Here is a 24,224-nt window from a genome sequence, read left to right on the forward strand (position 1 = left end):
TCACAAGGTGATAACATCAAGGAATGTGACGTTCCTTGAAGACAGTTATGTCTGCAAGGAACAAGGTCAAAATACAGTAGATCTTGAAGAAATTCAAGAACCACAAGTTAACAATGAGGATGATGTATTGTCAAATGGTTTGAACAATAACTCAGTGGGAGTTTTTGATGATCTATTGGGAGGGGAAAATACTATTAAAGGAGACCTTAGAGGGACTCTCGAAGAACCTCCTCCAGACAATGAGATGCATCAAATACAAGACGATACAATAGTTGCATCACCTCTACCTCAAGAAGATCATAGTGATATTCCTGGGCCTACTCACAATCAGAATGAACAGCCCGAGCCAGAAGAAAACCAACTCAATAGGCCTAGAAGGATTCGTCATGCACCTGAAAGACTGAATCTAATGGTTGAAAACTAAGATGATGAAGTTGATTTAGATGATGATGAGCCTAAGACCTATACCGAGGCGGTGTCGGACACCGATAGAGAGAAGTGGCTTGAAGCCTTGATATCTGAAATGGACTCGATGTACTTCAACTTAGTCTGGGAACTAGTTGACTTACCAGATGGGGTTTACCCCATAGGTTGCAAATGGATCTTCAAAAAGAAGAGAGATGCAGATGGCAAAGTACAAACCTACAAGGCTAGGTTAGTGGCAAAGGGTTATAGTCAGCGCGAAGGCATTGACTATAATGAAACCTTTTCGCCAGTTGCTAAGATCAAGTCCATTAGGATATTACTTGCAATTGCTGCATACTACAATTTCGACATTTGGCAAATGGATATCAAAACCGCATTTCTCAATGGAGAATTAGAAGGCGATGTCTATATGACACAGCCAGAAGGTTTTGTATCGAAAGAAAGGCCGAATGCAGTGTGCAAGCTAAAGAAGTCCATCTATGGACTTAAGCAAGCTTCGAGGAGTTGGAATATTTGTTTTGACAGAACAATCAAATCGTTTGGTTTCGTCAGAAGCAAAGAGGATCCATGTGTTTATAGTAAACGCGAAAATGGAAACGTCGTATACCTTATCATATATGTTGATGATATCTTGATTATGGGAATCGATCGTTCCATGATGCAATCCGTGAAAGAATGGTTGTCTAGTTCCTTTATGATGAAGGATCTGGGTGATGCTTCCTACATCCTTGGAATTAAGATCTATCGAGATAGACCAAATAGGATGTTAGGATTATCACAATCCACTTACATAGACAAGTTGCTAAGGCGCTTCTCAATGGAGAATTCTAAGAAAGGTTTTCTTCCTATGCGACATGGCATTGTGTTATCAAAGAAGGATTGTCCTTCTAATGACAAAGAAAGAGACAACATGAAAAGGATCCCGTATGCTTCGGCGATAGGATCTATTATGTATGCCATGATTTCTACTAGGCCAGATGTGGCCTATGCGCTTAGCATGACAGGCAGATTTCAGCAAAATCCCGGTGAGGAACATTGGAAAACTGTTAAGACTATTCTTAAGTACCTTAGAAGGACTAAAGAATATTTCTTAGTCTATGGTGGACAACCAGAGTTATCAGTTACTGGGTACACTGATGCTAGTTTCCAAACAGACCATGACGACTATAAGTCTCAGTCTGGATATGTTTTTGTCCTCAATGGTGGAGCAGTGAGTTGGAATAGTTCCAAACAAGGTACAACTGCCGATTCCACCACCGAAGCCGAGTATATTGCTGCATCTGAAGCTGCCAAAGAAGCTGTTGCTTTGTTAGAGTTCGTTAAAGAACTGGGTGTCATTCCGAGTGCCAATAGTGCAATACCTTTGTATTGTGACAACACTGGTGCTGTTGCGCAAGCAAAAGAACCCAGAGCTACAAACAGGAACAAGCATGTTCCCAGAAGATATCATCTGATCAGAGAAATAATTGAAAGAGGCGACATAAAATTAGAAAGAGTACCCACTGATGATAACTTGGCTGATCCTTTCACCAAACCGTTATGTATAGCAAAACACAACAAGCACTTTGAGAGCTTAGGTGTTATGCATGTTGGTAGATGGCTTTGAATTAGTGGGAGTTAAAGTTTTATATGTCTTAGAAACATTTTGTGTTGAGACAATATTACTTGATCACATTATATGAAAATTTTATGGGTTTTGTGCACTTATTGGAATAATTGTTTTAAATGTTTGATTTTATTCTAAATATTTGTTCCCTTGAATTATGACTGTCGTTAATGGTGTGAGACATTAATGATATAGTATAATTCTAAAATAGCCCTAACCAATGATCATCAAGAATGTGATATTGATGATATGTTATAGGTTAGCATGGGGTTTGCATCACATTCTTCGAGAATGTAGTTGTTCTCACAACTATGAGATATTAGATACTCGTGATGGACACATGGTATACTTTGGAGAGTATTGGTATACCCTACTATTAAACTGTTTTGTTGAGTGTCTACAGTTTATTAGTACATGAAGTATGTAATAGTCCTTGGATCTGAGGTCATTACACTTTTTGTTTGTTGAGTGGTGTGCTTTGACCTTGTACAACGCTTTGCCTCCCCTCGGAGGATTAAGACACGGACTTGTGTTGGGTACATCATTAGATAAATGGAAATGGTAGTTGAGCCAAGAATAAGATTCATTCCTCGATTAGAATTTCGAGAGAACACTCAAATTCTCTATATTACTTGACCATTAAGTCATTGGCCAATGCAAAGATATATTCAATTAAAGTAATTGAATATGATCGAATGGATCATTTAGTAAAGATGAGATAAAGTGATTGAGCTATTTGGATGACACATGACAAATCTTAGGCTCAATCGGGTGGTTCGTGAATGAAAGGATGTTACTATAAACTTTGTGTAAAGGCTTGTTTACCGAATTCACGTAAACGTTCTTCATATATCGAGCTACGCTGCCAACTCAGTCTAGGAGTTTTGTGCAGACTTCGATTAGATCGTCGTCGATAATGAGGGCATAAAGGGTCACACTATAAGTGTATTTTGATCCGCTCAAGGGTACAAAGTTGGAACTGCGTATTATATCTAATGCTAGTCTAAGTGGGAGATTGAAAGGATATGGGCTAGATTAGATTAATATGGATTAGATAATTATAGTTGGGCTACAATTATAATTAGTCCATAAGCCCAACAATCATGAAACCCTAATGACTCTTTGTCTATATAATGGTTATTTATTCTCCATTGTGGGGGAAGAGAAATAGCGTAACATTAGAGAGAAAATACGTAAAGCTCTGTAGAGAGAATTCCTAGCTTTCTTCTACGGAGCAATAGTACCGGGATAGTTCCTGCATCGGATTGGAATACACGTGGACCTCGATAGTAGTGGATTCAACTTGCAGGATTCAATCGTAGAAGAAAACAACACAACAAGTAAGATTTAGTTCTGTTGTATATTACGTGCTCAACTTGCAATATGATTATGAATCTAGATCTGTTATTCTTGTCTGCAATTTCCGCTACGCTCATTAGATGAATACAAGAATTCCTAACAATAGTAATTACAAACTTTATTAAGTTCTGTTTCAAATTTCACTAATTCCATTTATTATATTCACTTCTCCCATCACAAGTGAGTCACTTTCCTTTTTAAAATGTTCAATCATAAACGAGTCATTTCCATTTTAAGTTAAAAATCATTTTTCTTATTTTAGTTTTTGATATACTTTATACTTTTCACTCCTCTATTTTTCCATATCTCATAATACTTCATTCTCTCCACTTTAACTTTTTAAATGTTAATTCATTAAATCTCATGCCAAAAGAAGTGACTCGCTTGTAGTGAGACGACCGGAAGTACATATTTTTACACACATCATGACATCATAGTACTTTTTTTTTACGATGCCGATACGAGAATGTGTGCAATTAGCAATTATATGATCAAGATTCAAGACATGCATTATCAGTCTGACATTAAACAAATGGAATAGATTATGAGTATCTTTCTAATTACAAAAGTTGAAGTTCGGTATAAACAATGAAAAATTATTATGATTCCTTGACTGCCCCAATCAAATTTTAATATTAGTACAATATTAGTTGGCAGCAGTTGGCTGTTCATAACTGTGAAGCCACAACTAAAATATTATTGGAATCTTGAATTTAAGATGCCCAGTCAACGAAATTTGACCAATAATAAATGTAACGAGACATTTAATTCTTGGAAATTAAATGATATAGCGTTGATCTACGTTCCGCGTAGATGACCGTAGTATATTCACTTTCTCAAATCTGATTCCCGGTGAGTGAAAAAAGTGGAATAAAGTTGGTCACATTGTAGCTTTTAATAAAGCTATGAGATTAAAGTTTATGGAGTAATTAACTAGTGTTAATTATCCCACATAGGAGATGAGACACATCTTTTAATGTGTATTTATTAAGTGACTTTACTACACTTAATAATTATAGTAGACTAAGATGGGTTGAAGAAGCCCACACGCGCGCCGAGCCGAGCCGTGCCCGCGCCCGACATGTGACAGATGAACTAGGCATGCATAGCGTCTAGATTTGACGTCAACCACTCCAGCTTTCAAACTCGTAACGGCTGGCCGTTACAGCCACGCCATGATGATAGCCAGCAAGGCTGAGTTGACCCCTGCAGTGGACTAGGCCTATAAACAGGCTAGTCATTTCTTGCATCGACACATAACTTACACACAAAGCGTCATACTCTCTCTGCATAGTCTTTTCTTCCCTAAGCTATGCCCTCTCCCCTCTTCCAGTTCGCCAGAGCTCTGCTGATAGCGGTGCTGCTTCAGCAGAGACGTTGCCGTTTTATCTTTGGGGACGACACGCCATCTCGTCTTGCGGAAAGAGGACTTTCCTCGACTCGGCTAAGTTTAATTTCCATTTTACAGTTTCGTTGTATTTTTCAGTTTCTGTTCTTCCTTCTTGGATTGTATTACGCCCGATTTTTGTTTATCTCTTGTAATTCCAGTCATAATCTCAACAAATACTAGTACCACTAGATTAGTAGCAAAAAAAAAACTGTCATCTTCCACCTGAAAATAAAACATTAGCATATTATATGTACGTATATAATAACAAATTAAATCATCATCGTTAACTCTAAAATATAAGTAGTGATACAAGACAATCATCCATTAAATGCATAATTACAGACCAAATTATGGATCATTATAATAGCATTTTTTGTTCATTACAAAAGCGTATAAAACATAATTGAAAACACGAAGTAAACCAAGACGTCAGTATATTGAACTCCGTGTTTTCAAAATTCATCAAATCTCATCTTTCCATGTTTTTAATCTAATAATTGAGATTTAGTCTATAGTTATACATTAAAAATTATAGTTAGACATTGATCATCCTTCAATAAAAACTTGTGATAGTATTTCATATAGATGCACACAGTATAAAGGATTCCATGCCTAGCTAAAGTCAAGATGTAGTATGTGTTATTTTTGTCTTCTGAATAAATCAACAATAAAAATATAGAATTTAATTATATTGAAATGACAGAGAGAGAGTCTATCATCGATCACCTCTAAAATATATAAAATCACACATATAGACAATTTCGTTATTTTATCTATTTACTTTATAATATTCTTCGAGAACTTTCATTTGTTGCATCGCCGATCACATCTTTTTATCTATCATCCGATAACACTAAAATGTTCTAATTGACGATGCCATACAAGATAAAGCAATCGAAAAAGATTCACATTTTGTCCAATCTTGATCACTTTCAGAAAAGCAATTCATTCAACATTGTGGTTTATCTTTCTAGAAACGGAGTCAGTTTTCATGATCATGCAACGTCTTCAGACAATACAACATGCAGTCATAAACAATCGCCTAAAATATTTAAAGTCCAGATACAAATAACATATAATTTGGATGTTATCCATAAAAGTTAGTCAACAACTTGAAATTGAATAAAACTCTTACATCATTTTCCGCCGTGGGGCGAATGTCCAAATTAGTACTACTACTAGCTTTTGTACAAAAGTTAGAAGACAGGAAGTATGAAAATGGAGTAGTAATAAACTAATACTCGTATTATTATTATTATTATTATTATTATTATTATTATTATCAAAGGTAATATAAATATGTGGTGGTGGTTGGGTGCATGGGGGCTAGCAAATTCAATTAGGAATTGGCGTTATGTCTCGCGGTAAGGGAACATAAGTCGTTGTCTTGTGCCATATAAGAAATAAAATTCTTAACTTGAGAGGAATTAATTTATTTTTTATTGGCGCATCTAATAACTCAACGAGTATCCATTTTTTTTTAATCAGCTAAAAGGAAAGAGTATATATTATTTGGTGGTGGTGGTTGAGATTGAGTCTGGAGCAAGAGTACATAACGTACTAATCCATCAAATTCATTTTCCTTGTGTGATGCTAACTTATCATAGTGCACCAACAACCACCATGCACCATAGAAAAACCCAACTCAACAACAATGTCAATAAAGAAATTATCATCCAAGAAAATCTTGATCTGCAGACAAACAATATGTAGGTTTGGTAGCTCGATCATGGAGCACCGCAGCCACTCACAACATTAGTCTCGCAACGAGCACAGGATACCACTATTTGTTTCTCTATGAAGTCTCCAAAAATAATTTGATTACATCCAAGCTAAAACTGAAGGCATTATAGTGAATGGAGAAGTTAGTGTGGTTTCAACCAACATACAAAAGCTCACACAAATCGTTAATCAAACCAAAAGATCCATATCCAAGAAACAAGCCTTAAGAAGATAGTAGCACTTGACATGCTCTCAATCAAACCATATGAAGCCAGGGGGATCTATAAAATCATAAAAGAAATTTTAGTCTCCCACAACAAACTTGGAGTGAAACAGCTTATATCATGCGCTGGAAAAAGAAACAAATGGAATATTGCCATATCAAGAGAGTCAAGAGCCAGCCAAACGAGGATGCTTCAATTTTGTGAAGGCAATAAGGAAAAAGATAGCCACATTAAGTCATCTAGATTTCGGTGTCACAGAGACGAATTGTCAGATCAGATACCATTCTACGGGCAAATGGAATATAACTCAAGCTGTACCTGCAATGACCCAGATTGTGAAATAATTAGTACACTAAGCAAAAAAACAGAAAGGGAAGGGCTCTCTGCAAACTTCATAATGTGTCAATGCATATTCACTCAACTCGGCATATTTTATTCAGCAGATTATGTGACTACTTCCCTGATGTCATCATCCTTACTCATGGGCAACATTTACAATGGTTTTAGCTATTTGATACTTTTTCTCCAGAAGTAATTTCACGTTGAAAGGTATTTTAGACACAAGTAGTTACAACTTACAAGTCTTACTTGGTGAAAGACGACATACAAGTCTTTTTTTTATTCTTTACTTAGGCACAAATATTTACTCATGGCATGGGTACATTTTTTAAGACAAAGGTTTTACTAGCAAAATTGGGATATTGCAAAATGTCTTATCTTACGGGATAAAATGTTAAAAGAATGTTTTAGATATAGTTATGGATCTAATTGTATATCCTTCTTTCTTCTTTTACTTTTTGGACTGTCCCAAATATCAAGACACCACATGTTCAATAAGTTATGTAACCAATGGCTTCTGATTGGAAATTCTATGACTTGGCAATCTGCAGTTACCATCAGTAGCATAAATTCAGGATTCCTGTCTTAGATTTCTATGCTGGGGATGAGAAAGTTTCATCCGAATAATTACAGAGATAGATAGTGAATTCACAAGTTTTTTATCTGACACAGTAAAGAATCTATAGATGATGTATATCCAAAAAGCATAAATTCTATTTCAAGGGCAATGATGCGTGGGAAGTTAGAAAGAATGACAATCATAATCCATTCATAAACTTGTAATTGCCACTAAAATATAATGAGCTTAAGGAAGTTACAATATGAAATATCAATCAGTTAAAGTTATAACATAATATCAACTTCGTGGTGTAGAACCAAACAGGCTTCCAACAAACATACCAGGCTAGCAAAATTAGATGAAGTGTATCTGTGTATGTTAAACAGTAAAGAGGATGTAAACGATAGAACGTAAGACTAGATCACTAGATAGATGTACAATACAAACAACACTTACCAAAATAGAGCACAAATTTCACATATCACGGCAATTAAGGTAAGAATCTTACTGTGGATCTGCAATACAGAAAAAGAAGCACTAGATAAAGATATACTAACTTATAGTACATGACTGTGCTAATCAACAAGTTGACAAGAAATTATGAGGTGCATTCATATGGGATAGGAAAGATATGACATTTTATTCAGTATCGAGTTTAGCTAGTATGATTGGGAATAACTGAATAAGTTAACTAATTTTCAGATAGCATACTTACACTCATTAGCAGAATTGCCTATGCTGATATGCATAAAAAGGAGGGTGTAAGTGTGTTTGCACTGGCTAATGAATTGTTAGTACATTTCTTACCCAGCTACCAAAACATTAGGTTATGTTTGGTTAAGTTCAGCTAAACCAGTCTCTTCCCTTGTTCCTTCCACTGAATACAGCCAGAAAATACCTTTTTATGCATATGCATACTAGATTATCAAATTTTCAATAGACTTAGTTTAATTCTTTTCATAAACGCCAAAAGTCATCGATACATTCTGTTTGCCGGAAACAAGCACAATGAAGTCACTTCCCGATATCAGCGACCTAAATGCATGCACATCATCAGGGTATTGTGTTTCTAAAAAACCATTATCTCCTCTTATAAGGGCATATTTTTTTTTATAGTTTTACAGTTTAATTATCCAAGTTAATCCAGTTGGCTTACCAAAAGAGCACAAATAAGAGCCACGATCACACATCCGCCGTAGATTGCTGTAGCATATATGCGGGCATCATCAAGCATCATGAGGAGCTGTTGCTTAGGTCCAATGACAAAAGCTGTGCTGCCAATTAGAGTCCTGATCAGAACCTCAGTGAATATATCCAAGGAAAACAAAAAACAAAACTTCACTGATTAGTATATATATATAATCACAATATTATACTATTCCCATTGATCTTCACATACAAAAGTTCTTGTTTTTCGTTCTGCCACCGACAAGTTGGCGATACACAAACCATTATCTTTTGTCAAGAAGGAGATACCCGTTACAATCCATCTCATGCTAAAATGTTTCCAACTTGTACGTAGAGACCACTATAATGAATGTCCACCCTACCTTACTGCGTCCGCAGACATACTTTGATCATAAAAGACCAATCTTTAAGCAGATACTAAAAAATTAAACAGATAGAACCATGTCCACTAGAACAAAATTAATTTAACTGAATGATCTTAAAATTTGATACCATGATCCTAGAAAGGCAATCTTCTTTTCACCCATGCCAACTTCAAAAAGGAACAATGCAAACCCAAAAACCAAAACAAACAACGTTAAAATAATGCATCAACCACAATGTACCTCCCAACTGCCAGCACATTGCCAAAGGTAAATAATACCGCGAATTTGATGGGTTTCGCAAAAACAATCAACGACTGCGATGGACATTAATCAAAGTAAAGGTCGTTAAAATCATCCTCACTTATGAAATAAGTCGATACTTTCAGAAATTTAAGCTGGATTTCAATTAAAAATTGGACGATATTACAGCCCATAGTGATATTTTGAGAAGATTGAACAATTCAAGAGGGATCTTCATACCAAGAACATACAAACAACTCCAGCTAGTAAACAAGCACCGAACCCATACATCCTCTGCTCAATTAAGAAGAAAATAACCAACAACAAAAGTGAAATCAAAGTAGGTTTTTGGTAAAGATTGAACTAATACATCGATTCGAATCATGAGTTATTTGATGGTATTACCTGCATAGGAGATAGAGAGCAGAGACCTTCAGTCCCTTCAACAAAGTAATCTTGCTGTTCTTCATCATCTTGGCTAGAACTCCACATTGTCCAGAATTTCACAATTTTTTGTTTAATCAACAGCTTATTCTAAGTCTAGTTTTGTGGATGCTTATTCAAGCTTAGTTTTTAAGGGGGTAAAAATTAGAATAAGCAAAGAGTATGGGGATGGATTTGCAAATACCATAAATTTATTTTCATTTTGTAATAAACCATTTTCTTTTGTTTTCAACTTCAGTTCAACGTCGTTTTTCTAATAAGAATGCTATTTTATTTTGATGATTAATATTTTTGTTGCTTTAAATACTTGATAAATCATGTAAATAAATTTTTAAAATATAAATAAATGTTTCAAATAATGCAAAATTGTTTGATTATACTATTAAATAAAATTGTTTATAGTTCCATCACTATATATATCACATATTAATAACCAAGTTACTTCTACTAATACTTATCGTATTATTAATTGAATCATCCTGTATCGAATAAAATAAAGTTTGAATTTTTATTTATATTAGTGTACTAAAACTAAAAATAACTTTTAATTTTACATATTTGAATGCAATAATAAAAAGGAGATTTAGGGACTCGCATTTTAAATTCATCGTCTTCACCACAAAAACCCACTGAATAGAAAAAGCCCTCCGTCGCAAAGTAGCTCTGCGCAGAAGAAATCATGTCGTCGACGCTGCTGGAGGTGACGCGTGCCTCGCACGAGGAGGTGGAGCGTCTCGAGCGGCTCGTCGTCAAGGATCTTCAGACCGACCCGCCGACCAACAGGGACCGGCTCTACCAGAGCCACCGAGTTCGCAACATGATTGAGCAAATTTTGGACACCTCTAACAAACTCGTAAAGTCTTAATGCGCTTATGCAATGTTTCAGTAATTTTTCGCGATTGATTCGTTTTGAAATGATATTTTTGTGTTTGTTTGTTGCGGTTATTTTTGTTCCTAGGTCGAGATTTATGAGGACAAGGACAATGCTAGGAAGGATGAGATTGCAGCGCTTGGTGGACAGAGTTCGACGTCGGCAAATGTTAACGTGTTTAGTGCATTTTACGATAGATTAAAAGAGGTTTGTGATTCTAGGGTTGTATGGTGTTTTCTGCTATTTCCTGGATGATTTTTCATGGTATGAATTGTTTGCACTCAGATTAGGGAGTACCATAGACGGCATCCAGCTGCGCGATATGTGGACACTACTGATGAGTATGAACATCTTCTCAAGGAGGAGCCGGTCATTGAGTTCACTGGGGAGGTTTGTTCTTTTAATTTTTAGCAAATACACTAGATATACTTAAAACTAGAAACTTTGGAATTTAACTAGTATATAGAAGTTGAAAGGGGCAATGGTTGATGCAAATGTTCTCTGATTATCCCAGTTTTAAACTATGTTTCTTGAAAGAGCATATTTCATCTTTACATTGGATGTTTTCTTTAAAAACCTCATTTGGGATTCTGTAAGCTAGCAGACTTGCAGTTTAAGAATTATCTTTTTTTCATGATTTTATTTCAGGAAGCCTTTGGACGGTACATTGATTTACATGAACTATATAATGAGTACATCAACTCCAAGTTTGGGCAGCAAATTGAGTACTCTGCTTATCTTGATGTATTTTCAGATACAGGGAAGATATCAAGCAAATTGAAGTTGACAAGGTATATATTGATTAATTTTTCTGGAAATGAATACTAATGTACAATATAATGTTGCATCTACTCTTTTAGTTGCGGCTGGCTGGTATGTCTTTGGACCTCCACGACTGCCTTGCATCCTTCTTCATCTGCAGATTTATTAAACAAAAATATGTTAAAACAGTATTCGATTTGTATTGTTTTGAGACCTCCCCCCAATTAAAAAATGAGAAAAAGTTCTATGTTCTCTGCCATCCATCTTGGTCACTGTTCACCCCTTTCCCTTGTTTTGAACAGACAATACCGGGATTATATGCAGAAACTTCTGGAATATCTTATATACTTTTTTGGGCGGACAGAACCTTTGCAAGATCTTGGGAGAATATTTTCAAAGGTTAGCTTCCAAAGTCGTTGTTATCTATACCTTGACTATTGTTCTCTTTTGCACTTTAGATGCCATGCTGTTTTCTTTGAAACCGATTTAATCATAAAATATGAACTATGCCAACTTTTGTTATGCCTTCCATGTTTGATGATGCCATGAGGCTATGCATGATTAATAATTGATTGACCTTTTGGTTAGTTTCAGTTGGCTTTGTTTTAATTATCTGAATACCTTGTCTCTGGCAGGTTGTTGCTGAATTTGAAGAGCTATGGACTAGCGGACTGATTCAAGGATGGCAGAGTGAGAATCATGAAAATGGGAATGTCAAACAGCATGAGGCATTGATTGATCTTGATTATTACAGTACAATTGAACAACTAATGGAAGTAGGACCTGAGAAGTTAAAGGAGGTGTGACTGCATTTCATTAGATTTGTTGCATTCTTCTTTATCCAATATTGTTATTATCTGTTTTGAAGAAAAATAAATGAATTGGCGTGTATTTGTGATGGGCTCCACTGTTTGTTCACGTGAAAAGAAAAGATTAGGTGGTTGCTTGTATAAAGCTCTGTATCAGTAAAAAAAGTACAGATGTATCAAAGTAATGGCTTCTGCATAAGCCGATAAAATGAACTGGTTGGCCTGCTGAAAAATGATTGGGGGTGCGATAATCTGGTTTTTATGCACAATGCTTCTTTGATTAAACCCAGATACATGGAACTGCAGATATTTTGTTGGGGGGGGGGGTGGCATAAATAAAATCACGTCTTGACTATTAATGTTTATTTGAATTCTAACAGACCATCTACTTCAATGCATCTATTATATTGATACAGACAGACATAGTATATACATTTACAGATGCATTTATCTAAATATTGTAAACAAATTTCGGGTGTGGTTGGGGGAGGTTCAATCCCCATCCTGGATCTGCTAATGCATGTGTGCCTTTTAATTCTTTCTACACCTGTATCGAATTATAATGATCATTTTATTTCCAACTAATGACGATGTTGGTGACTGATAACTTTTTTAGGCATTGTCTGCTCTTGGTCTGAAGACAGGTGGTACGTTACAGCAGCGTGCAGAAAGGCTTTTTCTTATAAAGGTTAGGGTGTAACAATCTTTATGAACTGGCATTATCTTGTTGTTCACTATGTTTTCCTGACTTAAAAAATGTCTTTTTCTGATTATACTAGTAGATTTTTTGTCTTTGAGGCTGTTGCTTATAGTTACTTTTTTGCTTTTGTTTTTGGCTTTATGCTTTTGATCTATAACAACGGCGACCCTCTGTTTATATATTAATGAGTGCATTCCACTGATTTTATCAATTTTTTTTGGTTTGCAGCATACACCACTTGACAAATTGGACCGAAAACATTTCATCAAAGGCTCACGCAAACATGAACAAAATGGTGGCGGTATGGCCCAACAACCAAGTGAAGATGCGAAAGAGATTGCGTTGATGGAAGCAAAGATGAAAAAAATGTGTGACCTGTTGCATGAGGTATGCTGATGCTTGTCTCCATTCCTTTTGCTCATAGCCTTCCCTTGTACATGTCACTTGCAAGCTCTCCTATGTCTTCCACTTACATTTTCTGGACTATGAAAAAGCATTCACATGATTGATAAACTCTACTTGTTTGTTGACTTTTTGCAGACGATTGTACGGACTAAAGAAAATATTGAGAAGAAACATGCATTGACTTATGATGAAATCGTACAAGAACGTGAAGAGGTACTATTTTCAAACTCTATAAACTTGCCCCTTATAAGAGCAAGAGAGAAGGGGGAGGAAAAGAAGCCTCTGTGCACAGGGAAAACATCATAAGTGGTAAAATTACAAAGGAGAGTGATATTAGGATTTTATTCATTCCTAAATAAGATTAATCTTTAGAACACATTTTTAATGAACATTTGGTGCTTTAATTCTGAATGTTGACATTTTAGAAAAATATAAAATTCTATGTCTTAATATGATTGATTCACATACCAATTTATTTGCTTATAATAAGTAAATGCATGAATGGTCTTCGGAGTTCGAAGTCAGCTGACACATAAAGCAGTTCTTAACTTTTTAAATACAAATTGGTTCCACTAGTATCCGGATCACATATAATAATATGACTTTTATTTAAATCCTATAATCAGGACGAAGTACAACCTGAGTCTGAGAGTGACGATTAAGATCAACAGATCTACAATCCCCTGAAGTTGCCCATGGGATGGGACGGAAAGCCAATACCCTACTGGTTGTATAAGCTTCATGGGCTTGGTCAGGTAGTCACAATTTATGCTTGCAGTCTGGTGTTGATTATATACAGCTCCTAGAAGTAAACTTTATCATGCACATGGGTTGATTTTCATGTCACCATTTTTAATAAATACTTGTATGGAAGGGTGTTCATGTGGTTTATTGATAAGTAGTATGGACTATAATACTTATCAAATAATTTTGAATGTTGAAGTATATATCATATTGTGCATATTTGTTGTACAATTTCTACTACTACTTTTCAAGCAATGCAATACACATTTCCTCTCAAATAATGCGAATTGAGAAGCTGAGGGCAGGGGTCTGAAAAAATGAGCTAATGGGGTAGTACTTTGTACTTGCATGACCCAAGAAAGGAAAAAGAGAGAGGGAAACGTTGTTTATGATAGATCTTTTTTATACATTTCTGATAGCGAAGACTTGTCATACCTTGAGAAAAGATATTCTATCATAAAGTGTACGTCTAATCAATTTGCTGTTCATAATTCAACTATTTCTTTTTATGTTCATAATAATACTTACACCAGAATTCTGCTTTCATGCTTATTTCATGCTATTCGATAATCCTCACATGAACTCGTGAATCAGGAGTTCAAATGTGAGATATGTGGGAACCATAGTTACTGGGGTCGCAGAGCCTATGAGCGCCACTTCAAGGAATGGAGGCACCAACACGGGATGCGATGTCTAGGAATCCCGAACACCAAGAACTTTAATGAGATAACATCAATCGAGGTCTACACTTCATAAATATTAGTAATTTTGTACTGCTTCTGTTTCCTCGTTGATAATTGTCTTCTGATGGATGTTGCTAATGGAGGGAGAGGGTTTTGTTGTGAACATAAGCAATGACTTAATAATATCATTCTAGGTTGAACTCAACATTTTTTTCAATGCCTGTTCTGTGAATATGTTTCGGTTTGATGTAATATATCATAATGTAGGAAGCAAAACACCTTTGGGAAAGAATACAAGAAAAGCAAGGCCTTAATAAATGGCGCCCGGATCTTGAAGAGGAATACGAAGATCACGAGGGCAACATTTACAACAAGAAGACATATACAGATCTCCAACGCCAGGGTTTGATATGAGCAAACTACCGAATGCGGCTTTTGGACCTTATCAATGGTTCTGACGCAACTACATCTCAGCAGAACCGTCCAAGAATTCTTTGGCTTCCCTTCTTTTGGATAAAAGTTTTATTATATTGATGGGAAGCGACCCTTAGGGACAAAAGGTGATTCGCTCACCCCAGGCGCCCCCATAACCCGGCCCGACATCGCTATGGAGGGGTTCAAACACGGTACCTCAGCGGCCCATTAGGTGGGAGGAACTTACACTGGTAACCAGCACACAAGGAGCCACCACAGTGGTGAAACTCCCACACTGCGGCTGCCAGCATTCGATCCTGTCTGCTTAGGGACAATCTACCACCCAGGAACCAACTGAGTTAAGCCCGTGCGGGCGATGGGAAGCGACCCTAACTACTTGTGTGGAGGCTATCTTGCTGTATCATTGTTTTTTCTTAGCATGGATTAGAATGACTTGCCTAAGCTGGCTTTGTGAGCGCTTAAGAGGCGCAGCTCATGTATGTAGCATATGCTAATGAAATTTTGTTATTTTGTTTTCACAAAGCTTCCATCTACTATCGGTTGCATTGGGTTTGAAATATTTTTCCCTGGCAGTATATATTAGAGCATCTGGGTGAAATGCCTTTTTATTTACAATTGTATATAATTATCATACACTCTAATTAGAGCACTAAAAAGTTCTATCATTTGGCGTTACAGAACAATTTCCTTCAAATCCCAAACTGAGGCTAGTAAAATTTTCTGCATTATTAACAGCCTAACTGTCTGTACATTACTAGTGCTTTTTGATCAACAATTTTGTACCACCCTCGTGAACAACACAGCAGAACCATTCACACTTCGAAGGACAAGTAGCCTAGAATCTACATAAGTGCCACATACGATTTTCGACGGATCAAACAGTTCAGGCGGAACTTGCATTCTCACCTCGCGAATCACATCTTGTGCGGTTTTTATATCTCTCATCAATGGCTCGTCCAGACTCATTGTGATATCAACATCAGACGATACAAGTTTTGCAACAGGTAGACTCGAAGGGAATTCCTTTATAGGCATAATCTTTCTCCACTTCTTGCTCGACAGTTTTTCTAGAACAGAGTCGCTGATATCCGGTGTGGTTGGACGGAGTTTGGTGGACATTTCCTCCTTTATGTACAATCACTTCCCGGCCCTCAGCTTAGAGAGAGAAGTCACTTGTAATCTTCCACTTGTTCCGGTTTTTTTGTGGGGCCAGTCATTACCAGTACCTGGCATGACTGTGAAGCATATGTCTGATTCCAAGGAAAAAGTTGCATGTGGCTTGGCGAGTTTACAGACATTCAAGTGCACATCACCGATGAGGAGACGGGTTGGAGCTTGTCGAAGGGTGAGACCTATATGACGGCCTGTGCTGTAGAGGAGACGCCATTTACCAGGCAACAGATCCAACCAATTCTGCATGCAATGATTAAAAAAATTAAACAGTGTAAATTGTGAAATAGGAGTATAAGTCCCACATTTTTGGCAACATCAAAACCCAATAGAAAAATATCAGCAAATCTATACCCTATGACCAGCATAGGGTATAGATTGAAAACTGTTCAAGCATGATATTGATAGGCTTGTATAACTGGAGGACTTGGTCGGAAATTAGTTGTGGCATGTGAGTTGGTATTACCTAGAGGAAATCGGAACAGATAACAAAAAAGCAGATTCACAAGAAAACTAGAAATCTCGGTAAGAAAAGGATAAGTAGCTAAGAAACTTCTTACCCTTGGTTTTGAATGAGGGTTTAACATCTCCACTAGCTCAATGAAATGTGCAATTCTTTGTCGCTGAAAAGTTAGTACCGATGCGAGGTTAATAAAAACTGTCTGAAGTACCAATTTTCAGTGTGGTTCATGCATTTAAGTAATGAAACACTGATTGACCCAAATCCTCTTTTATGTAAATGAGCGGATAACATGCCCATTAGTAGTAAGTGAGATTCCCAAACAAAGACATTTGCACATTCCTTCCCAGCTATTCTCCATTGATCATCAGACTATGTCAACATCATAAGAAACATAGGGTGCGACAAGATCTACGGACTAAATTGTGCGGGGCCTTCTTTAGAAGCTGAATAACTCCACCTGATCCTATATTATGTGATGGCCAACAAATTTAAGCTTATCACTATACTAGAGGATGTTCATGTCAGGGCTGGAATACATAGCGAGAGTTCCAAAGCTGTGAGTTCAAATATGCAACCAGAGGGGAAAGGAAAGACCACATTCTCTGTAATGAACAGAATCTCTAAAAACAAGATAATATTAGAAAACACTAAAGATAAGCAATCTAATTGCTTAGGTTATTATATGATCACACACACAAATACATTCGGAAATTTCTGAAAACCTGCTGTCTGCCGTAAATGTATTCCTCAATAATTCGAACGGCAGTAGAACCCAGGCTCCATCTAATCATGTCCATTGTTGGATCTACATGCCATCTTGGTCCACACAAGAAAGGATGTTTCAGTGCATCTAAGCAACTGCGGAAGCACAACAATAGAACTATTAGGAGAAACCGAAAAGAAAAGACAGTGTTCATCATATTCAGCAAACAAGAAGACTAGTTGTAATATCCGAGATCTTGTGGTTTTTGGTTCTTTAATTTAATGAATGTCTTATGTGTTGTGCTTAATATATGGTGTGGAAATATTAATTGCTTTACACTTTTGTTGCGGATGGGGTGTTTTTACCTAGCATTAAAAGTGATTAACTAATTAAGCTAGAATTAAAATCCTAAATAACAAATTAATTTCCTCCCTCCCTAATTCTCTCGGCTTTTCAAAAAAAAAAAAGAAACCCCTCCCCCTCTCCCCACTAATTTCTCAACCTCCCCCACTCCCTCTTAACCGATACATCATTCCCTTTCCAATCTCTCCCCACATCGTTTTCTCTCTTTTCTCTCTTGCAATTGCTCTCAACACCGGTAAGCTCTCTCTCTCCTTCTCCCTCTCGGTTCTCATCTTTTTCATTCACTCCCTCTCATCATCGTCTTGAATTCCTCAAGGTGATACCCTCCTTCGCCGTGAATCGGAGTCGGAAAAGGAAGTAAAGCTTTTGCGTTTCGTTTGAACCATCCGGGGAAGGTAACCCCTAACCCTTGTTTAATTCGAAAACTCATGCATATAGGACGTTTTTGGATGGGTTAGATGTTGAGTAGGATTTGTGGCTATGTGCTTGTGTTGAACATGTTTTCGGTGATAACTGACAGTGGGTTCCGACCCCTTTTTGACTGAGCAAACGACCTCCTTTTGGTACGATTTTTTTAACTGTATAAACTTTGGTGTGTCTTCTGTGTGGTGTGTAATTTTCAGCCTCTTTGGATGTCGTATGAATTTATTATGATTTTTGCAAGTAAACTGCGCAGTTCTGCGTGTGGTGTGTTCTGGGTGATGTTTTCATGTGCAATGGTTGGGTTTTTGAGTGTTATGTTTTTGTGTTGAATGTGGGTGTGTTTGGCCAAGAGATGGCTCGGAGAAATCTGTGTTTGGCTCAAGGGTTTTGTGTGGGTTGGCCGAGAGATCTAGGGTCCGGCCTAGGGCAGGCTGGTGGGAAATTTTGAAGGGATGATCCCAGGTGTTTGGGTGTGTTTTGGGACGTAGAATGCGTGGTGGGAATGTCGTATAGGGTTTGAGAATCGGAAGTTGAAGGAAAGTGAGTGTACACGGAACCAGCGGCCGAGGTGCCGAACAGATGGCCGAGGTGCCGAACAGACGGCCGAGGTGCCGAGCATAAGATGCCGAGGTGCCGAGCAGGCGGCCGAGACGGTCGGTCGAGGTGCCGAGCCGGACGGCCGAGATGGTCGGCCGAGGTGCCGAACAGGCGGCCGAGACGGTCGGCCGAGGTGCCGAGCCGGACGGCCGAGATGGTCGGCCGAGGTGCCGAGCTGTGCCGAGACAGGTGCCGAGCTGAGCCGAGACAGGTGCCGAGCTGTGCCGAGACAGGTGCCGAGCTGTGCCGAGATAGGTGCCGAGCTATGCCGAGACAAGTGCCGAGCTGTGCCGAGACAGGTGCCGAGCTGTGCCGAGACAGGCGGCCGAGGTGCCGAGCCAGGCGGCCGAGACGGTCGGCCGAGGTGCCGAGCCAGGCGGCCGAGACGGTCGGCCGAGGTGCCGAGCCAGGCGGCCGAGGTGCCGAGCCAGGCGGCCGAGATGGTCGGCCGAGGTGCCGGGCCAGTCGGCCGAGACGGTCGGCCGAGGTGCCGAGCCAGGCGGCCGAGACACCGAGCCAGGCCGAGACGCCGATCCTTTTTCCGAGCTTTTTCCGAACCTTTTCCGAGCCAAGTGAGCCGTTTGCACAGTAAGGGTATGCCAGGACTTGGAGTGCTGTGTTCGTGTGTCGTGTGCGCGTTTTGGGTACGTCGTTTGCGTGCGGGGTGTGTTTCGAACGTGTGGCTTTGTGTGGTTGTTTTGTAATATGTTGTTAAGTGTATGTACGTGTAACGTGCTAGATGTTGAAGTCGTCCACGTAGGAATCATGCATTGTCGTTTAAAGTCTCGTCTCTTCTGACTCTAATCATGATATTATTTATCTTTCAAAAGGGTGATCGTTTACAAGGAAAGTGGGGTTGAAGGGAACTGTTTTAAAAGCTAAGCAATCGAGGTGGGCTTTTCTACCCTACTTTTAAGTGGGTTATCTTTAAATACGGACTTTGTTCCGGAAATGTTTATGGAGGTGAACTGTTTGTCTTGCCAATATTTTGTTTTGAAACCTATCTGAAGTGGTTTACCACATATGTTTAATCGAATTCGGGTCTGTTGGGCTGCGAACCCTCAGGCTAGTGTACACGAGACTGGGTGCCATCTGAGAGCAAGTTGGCCGGTCTAGATGACCTGGGGTGTGGCCACGCCCCTTGTCATGGTTTGGATCAGATAGTGTATGATTGAGGGAATAAGGGTGGCAATATCGGAAAAATGACTGCGCAGTCGAATTTATGAAATGTATTTTGTGTACTTGGGTTATTTTCATTATACTCAAAACCCCAATGTTACACTGTTATGGCATGACAAACTATGTTTTTGGCGTGTGTCCACTGAGTGCAATAAGTACTCAGCCCTGCATGTTGTTTTCTTAATGTGCAGGTTGAGCGGCGATGGGGAGGACGGATGTTGAGCAGTTAAAGCCAAAGGGTGTTTTTATCTTTTGGATGGTGTCGTGTCGTCATACCCGGCATCATCTGTCTTTTGGTCTTTTCCGCTGCTTGTAAACCGTCACGATGTTTTCATTTAACACTCTGAATACTTAAACTTTTGTAATGTCGTCTTAAGTACAATGTTTAAAAGTGAACTTCCTTTTTAAATGTTTTGGGTCAAATATTCTTGTTACCCCCTTTCTTCCCCGCTTCTTTATTCCTCCCCTAGTCGCGGTCCACCGTACTTCCTATCCTTAGGAAATGCGGGCGTGACAGAGTGGTATCAGAGCCTAGGTTTTCTCTTTCTGCTCTGGACCCAAAAAAAAAAAAAAAAAAAAAAAAATATTTCTTTTTCTGACTGGAGTAAGTTTTCAAAAGTGTCATTGGCTCAACATCCGACTCATCGCACTCAACCTGAAATGAGGTAATGAAAATTTCGAAATTTTGGAAAGTATATAGAAGTGGAGGAAATTGTGATTTTGGTGTTGAAAATGATTTTTATGTAAAGTTTAAGTAAATGTTGAGACATGTGGAAGGGTACAACGTGATGTGGAAAAGTTGGAAATTATTTGAGTTATGAACTGTTGATGTATGATGAACTTATATGAAAGCATGTGGCTGATGTGTGGTGATATGAAGACGTGAATGTTGATGTGAGCTTTTATGTGAGTATGTGTTGGCCTTTTGAATGTTTGAACTTAGACGTGATAGAATTTCACTAGTGCTTCTTGGACCTAGGATAGATAAGAGCTTTTGGCCTTTGAACACCAGCGGGTTTGGGTTAGAACAGCGATACGTGCATACTCTCTCTCTCTTCTTCGGTTATGTACTCTGTTTTTATACGCGAGGCGGTTGTTTCTGTTTTTCTCTATAGATGGCGCGTATGTTCCGAACCCCGCGACGGAGTGATCGCGATAGACTTAGGGCACAGAGGGTGCTCAGAGATTATAGAGTGTACCGGAAGAAGGATCATGTACCGTTGATCGAGTTCGTGGCACACTTCGACACCCTCTGGAGGGCAGCTCAGGAGTTCGGAGTGACAGAGCATGACGGCATTGAGAAGCTAATAGATTTGCTTCCCGATAGCTGGAAGGAGTGGGCCGAAAGAACGGCGAGGAGGTACACGTGGCATGAGCCCGCTACCGATGACATGGTGGGTGACATGGCTGGCTTTCGGAAAGCCGTGTATTGTGCACTGGTGGACTCTCGAGAGGAGCAGCCCCCACAGGAGGTGGAAGAGAGGGTCGTGTATCAGGACAAGTATGTGAGCATGTACGAGGGTGAACAAGGGTATGAAGATGATTATGAGGAGGCTCTGCCAGGGAACTCCGAGGAGGACGACGACGAAGACCCGGAGGAAGGGCCTATGGATGAGGATGATAGAGTCGTAGTCTAGAATTAGAATAGTTCGTTGTCTTTTCAGTTTTTGCTTTCTGTACGATCTGCTCTTGGGAACAATGTTGGCCTTCTTTCTTTTAATGAGAATTTTGATTTTGATTTATATCCTATGTGTTGCATCTTATACTACATGAAGGTTTTATAAGAAAATTTTGAGAAAGTGGTAATTTTGGATGAGAATTGTAGTAACACTTTTTGGATATTGAATCAGAATGCCGCCAAGACGTGCACGCCAACCACGACAAGAACCCCACGTGGAGGCACCACCTCCACCACCACCGCCACCACCACCTCCACCCCCGCCTCAACAAGAAAGATTCATAGTTACGTTCTCAAGGCAGAATCCCCCGAAATTTGACGGACAGGGAGACCCATCCAAAGCGGAAGAGTGGATACGCGGCCTCGAGCGTATCTTCAGGGTCATGGAGTGCACAGATAGGGAGCGCATTGCTGGTGCTACCTTTCAACTGTTAGGTGCTGCCGATTACTGGTGGGAGACTCGGCAGAGAACTATGGATCCTGCACGCCTGGAGGCGCTAACATGGGAGGAGTTTAAAGTAGAGATCGATAACAAGTATGTTCCCAAGACGTACAGACGGGCCAAGGTGGTAGAGTTCCACACACTAAGCCAAGGCCGAATGACTGTAACCGAGTATGACCGAGCCCTCGCGCAGATGGCACGATATGCGCCCGAGTTGATGGACACCGATGAGAAATGGGTGGTGAAGTTCCGGGCCGGGCTCAGAGATGAGATAAAGGCCGCATTGGCCTGTCGAGGAGAACTCTCCTACTCGGAGATCTTGACTTGTGCACTGGACGTGGAAGATGCACTCCCTAAGCCAAGAGTTGTGGCAACAACAAACGTGACACCTCTACAAGCTCAGCCGGGCCACCAAGAGAAGAGGAGGTGGGATGGTGACCAGGCTCAGTATGGTGGTAAGAGGCCACAACACATGAGGAACCCACCCTACAATGGCGGGAGACAGAATACTTTCCAACCGAGGGCAAACTTTCTGCCGAGGAACCCTCAATGTGGAAGGTGCTTCAAGTACCACGCCGGGGAGTGTCGAGACCCTAGGTGCTTCAACTGTGGTGGGAGTGGCCACTACATCCGAAATTGCCCAAACAAGCACATGGGAACGGGAACGAGACAGAACCAGCTAGGTTTCCGTCCACAATCCCAGGCACTACCTGCACCTCCACCGCAACAACGCCGCCAAGGATTACCATCGCAAGCAAGGGCCTACGCCTTGAAGGGGAAACAGCCGGCAAACGGGAAAGAAACCTTTGAGCAAGGAAACTTGGCAGGTATGGGCACACTTCTCAATATGCCTATAGTTGTCTTGTTTGATACGGGTGCGACGCATTCTTTTATATCAACGTCTTGTGTGGATACTTTGGAATTACCTACTGTTAAGACCGAACCCACTATGAGTGTGACCTCACCGGTAGGCGGGGCTATAGATATATCCCGATCTTGTGCATGTGTGAACTTTGGAATAGGTGAACTCAGTTTAGTGGCTTATAATTTGCAAGTAATGACAATGGGTAGCGTAGACATAATCTTGGGTATGGATTGGTTAGCGGAGAACCACGTTACCCTTCATTGTAGAGATAGGGAAATTTCGTTTGAAACCCCCGGAAAAGAGCCGATGAAGTTTCACGGAGTCCCAATGAGCCGACGCAAGTCCATTATCTCTGCGCTGCAAGCCACTACAATGATGAGGAAGGGATGTCCAGCGTACCTTGTTTATTTGAATGGGGAGGAGAAGAAAGACAGGAAGATAGAAGATGTGGCGATAGTGAGTGAATATCCCGACGTCTTCCCCGATGCGTTGCCAGGACCCCCACCCGACAGGCAAGTAGAATTCACGATCGATCTGGAGCCCGGATCGGCACCAATATCAAAAGCACCTTATAGAATGGCACCAAAAGAGTTGGAGGAGCTTAAGGTGCAACTGCAAGAGCTATTGGAATTGGGATTCATTAGACCTAGCGTGTCACCATGGGGAGCACCAGTGTTGTTCGTAAAGAAGAAGGATGGAACGATGAGGATGTGCATCGACTACCGGGAGCTAAACAAACTAACGCTGAAGAACAAGTATCCACTACCAAGGATAGACGACTTGTTTGACCAACTTCGAGGGGCAGGAGTCTTCTCTAAGATGGATTTGAGGTCTGGGTACCATCAGCTGAGGGTTCGGCGAGAAGATGTACCCAAGACAGCTTTTCGAACAAGATATGGTCATTATGAGTTCGTTGTAATGCCTTTTGGACTGACGAACGCCCCGGCAGTGTTCATGGACCTTATGAACCGCGTGTTCCATCCATTTCTGGATCGGTTTGTCCTGGTTTTCATCGATGACGTGCTTGTTTACTCAAAGAACGAGGAGGAGCACAAAGAGCACTTGAGAAC

General features: G+C 39.7%; 2 protein-coding genes and 1 pseudogene across 4 annotated transcripts in view; 1 reads left to right on the forward strand and 2 right to left on the reverse strand.

Annotated features, from left to right (window-relative positions):
• Positions 1-6,667: 6,667 nt before the first annotated feature.
• On the reverse strand, positions 6,668-9,951 carry LOC121751425 (vesicle transport protein SFT2B-like). The gene is made up of 6 exons (XM_042146164.1): positions 9,824-9,951; positions 9,659-9,712; positions 9,419-9,492; positions 8,782-8,899; positions 8,082-8,140; positions 6,668-7,045 (listed from the first exon to the last, which is right to left on the reverse strand). Exons 1-6 carry the CDS (start codon positions 9,908-9,910, stop codon positions 6,967-6,969), a joined length of 471 nt encoding a protein of 156 aa, XP_042002098.1. The 5' UTR covers positions 9,911-9,951; the 3' UTR covers positions 6,668-6,966.
• A 501-nt stretch (positions 9,952-10,452) lies between these two features.
• On the forward strand, positions 10,453-15,802 carry LOC121751611 (annotated as a pseudogene).
• A 67-nt stretch (positions 15,803-15,869) lies between these two features.
• LOC121751610 (probable plastid-lipid-associated protein 14, chloroplastic) overlaps positions 15,870-24,224 on the reverse strand; it is a 32,633-nt gene continuing 24,278 nt past the window's right edge. The window contains exons 12-14 of one of the 3 annotated variants that reach the window (XM_042146386.1): positions 17,627-17,762; positions 17,002-17,064; positions 15,870-16,684 (exon numbers count right to left, since the gene is read on the reverse strand). In XM_042146386.1, the coding sequence (XP_042002320.1) occupies positions 16,409-16,684; positions 17,002-17,064; positions 17,627-17,762 (475 nt within the window). In that variant the 3' untranslated portion in view covers positions 15,870-16,408. Of the gene's footprint in view, positions 16,685-17,001; positions 17,525-17,626; positions 17,763-24,224 lie in introns of those variants that run through there. The other 2 variants (XR_006040130.1, XM_042146388.1) reach the window with 2 other exon arrangements.

This window comes from Salvia splendens, chromosome 10 (assembly GCF_004379255.2).
Source record: "Salvia splendens isolate huo1 chromosome 10, SspV2, whole genome shotgun sequence".
In the NCBI taxonomy this organism is placed as follows: Eukaryota; Viridiplantae; Streptophyta; class Magnoliopsida; order Lamiales; family Lamiaceae; genus Salvia; species Salvia splendens.